The sequence below is a fragment of the Cynoglossus semilaevis genome, chromosome 13 (genome assembly GCF_000523025.1).
Source record: "Cynoglossus semilaevis isolate Cse_v1.0 chromosome 13, Cse_v1.0, whole genome shotgun sequence".
NCBI classification, from domain to species: Eukaryota; Metazoa; Chordata; class Actinopteri; order Pleuronectiformes; family Cynoglossidae; genus Cynoglossus; species Cynoglossus semilaevis.
Window position 1 is genome coordinate 464,564 of NC_024319.1, and position 4,453 is coordinate 469,016.

Here is a 4,453-nt window from a genome sequence, read left to right on the forward strand (position 1 = left end):
TCTAGCCTAATGACTATAATGGTAAAAATGGTCACGTGTCAGTCAATGATCATGGTACGATGTGTGAATCCTGTCATTGACAGCATGGGAAGAGCAGTGAGAGTTGCCATAGCAACTGGAGGTGGTGATGTGGGAAACTACAGCATGATAGTGTTCACTGGCTGGGACTACAGTTGTCTGGGAGACCAAGCCACCAAATTGAAGCAGAAGAACATTCACTATCGCCTACAGGTCAGAAAGAGAAACGCAGGGGAACATAACATGAAACAGTGTGAGTGAGAAGAAAGTGCATGTTGGCTGGAAATGATGATGGAAGTGAGGTCTACTATGATGTAACGTATGGAGACAAACTCCCTTACTGACTGTTTTTAATCTCACTTCATGTGTGTGTGTGTGTATGTCTATATAATCTAGTCCTTCTCTTCCAGGTGGACCTGGAGGAGCAGAGAATAAAGAGAAAGGCTGCTGCTCTGACGTTATGTGAAAAAATCACTTTATATTCTCTTCGTGTTTTAATGGGAATCCTGTCACTGGGGTTAATTTGTTCTGCATTCATCTGCATTGGTCTGGCCACCAACTTCAGCCAGGTAATGTAGAGTAAAATGTCATTGTGGAGCTAGTTTTATTCATGAAGTTAAGTTCTGTATTTCTATCCTCCAAGTAGGAAAATAGTGACAAGGAAGGAATCCTGGGACTGATTTTGGAATATCTCCCCTCTATTGTCATCACCACTGGAAACTTCCTGGTTCCTCTGCTGTGTGACCAGATTGCTAAAGTAGAGAAATACTCCCCAAGCAACACTGTCATTCTAGCATTGTTGAGGTTTGCACCAGAGTTCTGTGAGACCATAATAGTATTTCATGTTAAATAGTCTAGATAATTATTTTTTTCCTTTTTCAGGGCAGTTGTTCTGCGTCTGTTGAGTCTTGTTGTCCTCCTCTACACCCTGTGGAATCAGATCACCTGTGGGGGTGACAACAAAAGTGAAGAGTGTAACCTGTGCCAATACAACCACAAAGACTACCCTGTAATTATACTACTACAATAATGCACCAACAGGAATAAGGTGGTCGTAAACATTGACATCCACAGTGAGAAAATGTTTTTACAAATCTAAAAGAACTGAATGAAGAGGTGAGAAATGTCAAGCATAATTGAAAAATGACAGATGATTTGGTGAAAGTCTTTCATGTAGGCTGCTAGGAACAGGCAGACACACACATATACACACACACCTGAGATTTTACACCTACAGCTCAATTAACTTCACTGATCAGAATTATTGTATTCATTTTCTATCCATAAGTGCTGGGAGACGCGTGTAGGACAGGAGATGTACAAGCTAACACTGTTTGACGTCCTCATCCACTTTGCTCTGCTCATTCTGGTGGAGTTTCCACGCAGGTAAAAACAAACTCACAATCACTCAGACTGCATCATTAGTGTGTTGTTGTTTGGTCACATTTTTTGGTTCTTGATTTGAGCCAGGATTGTGGTGGACCATTCATCCAGTAAGCTAGCACGGTGGCTTGGTCGTCAGGAGTTTGTGGTTCCTGCCAATGTGCTCCTTTTGGTATACGGTCAGACGGTGGTTTGGACTGGAGCTCTGTTTTGCCCTCTGCTGCCCCTCATAAATACCATCAAGTTCATCTGCCTCTTTTACTTCAAAAAGGTGACGTCTTTGTAGGATCTCAGTCGCCCACTTCTCATTTTATCATTTTATCTGACAAAGTTGAGTGGAAGGCTTCGTTACTGGAAGATGTTTCCCCGTTTCATCTTTCTTCAGTTCAAACTGATTGCTGGACAAATTCTGGTGTTGAGCCTCAGATGACTCAATACCTCATGTGACTCACACAACCCCGTAATTCACACCTACACCCAGGTGATCACAACTTCCTTCCACTGGGTCAGGTTGTGTTCACATACTGTGATTTCGACTACTCTGAAACTAAACACCAGAATTTTTTCAGCAGTCATTTGGAAGTGGAAAAGTCTCTTCAATGACTGGTGAAATGTTTTAACCCAGAAAGTCCAGTTGCCTTCTTTTGTGATGAAATCAACATGTCCTCCTGCTTCTGTTCTTTGACTGGTGTGTTCATTCTCCCTCGTCCTCAGATCACACTCTTCTACAACTGTCAACCAGCTCACAAAACATTCCGATCCACCAACTCTGCCTTTTTTTTCCTCCTGGTGCTGTTTATTGGCTGGTGTTGGGCTACAGCTGTGATGGTTTACAGTCTGGCAGTGTAAGTCATCATTGGTTCTTCTTACATCTTTAGGATAAAGTACTTACTTACTTAAGTACTTACAATAAAGCTGGATGACGATGTCTCTAGAACCCAAATATATATTTTTTCAGGATCCATCCATCCTTCAGCTGCGGTCCATTCCGTTTCTTCCGGACCATGTGGTCCATCATCCCAACATCCTTTTACAGCCTACATCAAAGCTCACAGGAGTTCCTCTTCTTTGTTGGCTCTCAGGCCTTTCTCATCCCTGTCTTTGTCCTAGCAGTGTGAGTTCACCTGTGCCCCCTGGTGGCAGCATGTGTAGGTTCCTGACAACAGAAAGTTATCTTAAAAGCAAAAATGCTAACGTTCACACAAGCTAGGTTTCATAGTGTATTACTTTTATTATCAAAGCTGTTGGTTGTAGGACTAGTACACTAATCATTAACAATTTCACCAAGTGTGGGATCAATAATCTAATCTGATCTAATCTGATCTAGCACATTTATGACGAGAGAACGGTATGGAAAACTAAAGCTGTCACTATCATTTAAGTTGCTTATACAGCAGCTCAACAAGATGTTGGTAACTACTGTTCGAGGCCGTGGGCAGCAGAGGTTTATTTGACCATTTCTGTTTGACTGTACAGGTTGATTATGAGGCTCAGTGGCAACATTTCTGACTTGTGGTCCAACTTATGAAGTTGACTAATGTGTGTCATTTTCTCCAACAGTGTAGGACTGTGTTATTTCATATCCTTGTCTGCGGTCTATGGGAACAGTGTTGCTCTGATGAGATTACAGCTAAAACGGGTGAGTTTTTACAGACTGCCTTATGTTAGCCCCGCCCCCGTGTACATCTGACTCTCTAATGTGTCCTATTGTGTCTTTGATTGGCAGGAGGGCCGTGACAAACAGTTTTTGGTGAAGCAGATCGAAGAACTAAGCAAAAAACTTCACATACCTACACACAATACTACTGTACAAAACTAATATACACAAAGAGTAGTACAGGACTAATTATAATCTCATCAGCTGTGTTTTTGTCAACAATACTGTGTATTTGGTTTGTTTATAGGACTACTCTCAATGAATGTTTGCAAAATTATAAAAAAAATCCCTTTTCTCTAGCTGAAATTCTACTTAATTATATATTACAAAGATGTGCAATTCACTACATCCCTAACCATCCCTAACCTTGGATGTGTTTTCAATTTAAGCCGCATTGCGTGATTGAGCTGGAGACCACTGTCTTAGAAGAACAAGATATGGGGGTGGGCGTGGGGGGAACAACAACATGTAACTAAGTCTTAGTGAAAAGTCATTTCCCTCTCCACCACCGACTAACCGATTTGTTTCTGTCTGTATTTTTATATCTCTTTTGTTGTAACTTTCCTATATAGCTTTTGTCTGTGCTGCTGTGCAAATCAAATAAATAAATGAAATATTGATTCTTCCCAGGTAAAATATATCGTTTAAATGCTATTATTAGCGTACGCTAGGCAGTACAGGAGGGTAATGCCACAGAACTGAAACGACAGTAAAGTTAAAAAGAACGTTGTTCAGTCCTACCGCAAGAGGGCGGTAAAGCGCAAAAAGCAATCAAACCGCCGTAAAACCTAAGAAGAGAAAGAGCACTGTAGCGTTTAGTGTCATATTTTGGCTCTCCAAGTAACTGACAACGTGTAAGTTTCTTGTTGAAAATATTAAATAATGATTGCTTAAAAATATATGTGTTTTGGGATAAGAGATTAAGCATGTGTCGTTACTAATGCGCCGGGGGTGCGCAAAAGCTAAAAGTAAAGCTAACGTGAACTAACTTAAGTGTAGCTGTAGCCACACATATAGCTTACGCGCACACTCCAGTTTATCTTTAATTGTGGATTTTATTCGTTTTTTTGCTTTCGAATAATGTTATCATTGACGCATTCTCTTAAATCTGCTTCCACTCGACGCTAGTTCAGTGAGCTAGCTTGTAGCTATCGAGTCACTTCAGCCGAAATAACCATGAACATTCTCCCGAAAAAGAGCTGGCATGTCCGCAACAAAGATAACGTTGCCCGTGTGCGGAAAGATGAAGCCCAGGCAGCGGAAGAAGAACGGGAGGCCAAGCGGCGAGTGGAGAGGGCAGAGCAGGAGGTGAGGTCGTCTTAGTGTTTTTTTTTTTTTTTTTTTTTTTTTTTTTTTTAAAAAATTTTTTTTATGATATGGGTGGGGAGAGTAGTC

The 4,453-nt window shown here is 41.1% G+C and overlaps 2 protein-coding genes across 3 annotated transcripts in view; both read left to right on the top strand.

The window, feature by feature from the left end:
- Nucleotides 1-3,678, top strand: part of tmc4 (transmembrane channel-like 4) — a 5,609-nt gene extending 1,931 nt beyond the window's left edge. The window contains exons 7-16 of one of the 2 annotated variants that reach the window (XM_025061291.1): nucleotides 84-231; nucleotides 429-587; nucleotides 665-822; nucleotides 901-1,027; nucleotides 1,307-1,404; nucleotides 1,489-1,672; nucleotides 2,116-2,246; nucleotides 2,360-2,515; nucleotides 2,962-3,040; nucleotides 3,128-3,678. In XM_025061291.1, coding sequence (XP_024917059.1) covers nucleotides 84-231; nucleotides 429-587; nucleotides 665-822; nucleotides 901-1,027; nucleotides 1,307-1,404; nucleotides 1,489-1,672; nucleotides 2,116-2,246; nucleotides 2,360-2,515; nucleotides 2,962-3,040; nucleotides 3,128-3,220 — 1,333 coding nt within the window. In that variant the 3' untranslated portion in view covers nucleotides 3,221-3,678. Of the gene's footprint in view, nucleotides 1-83; nucleotides 232-428; nucleotides 588-664; nucleotides 823-900; nucleotides 1,028-1,306; nucleotides 1,405-1,488; nucleotides 1,673-2,115; nucleotides 2,247-2,359; nucleotides 2,550-2,961; nucleotides 3,041-3,127 lie in introns of those variants that run through there. The other variant, XM_008322656.3, reaches the window with a different exon arrangement.
- A 98-nt stretch (nucleotides 3,679-3,776) lies between these two features.
- Nucleotides 3,777-4,453, top strand: part of leng1 (leukocyte receptor cluster (LRC) member 1) — a 3,286-nt gene continuing 2,609 nt past the window's right edge. Inside the window, exons 1-2 of the mRNA XM_017037873.2 lie at nucleotides 3,777-3,912; nucleotides 4,187-4,366. Of these exons, the coding sequence (XP_016893362.1) occupies nucleotides 4,235-4,366 (132 nt within the window). The 5' untranslated portion in view covers nucleotides 3,777-3,912; nucleotides 4,187-4,234. The remainder of the gene's footprint in view (nucleotides 3,913-4,186; nucleotides 4,367-4,453) is intronic.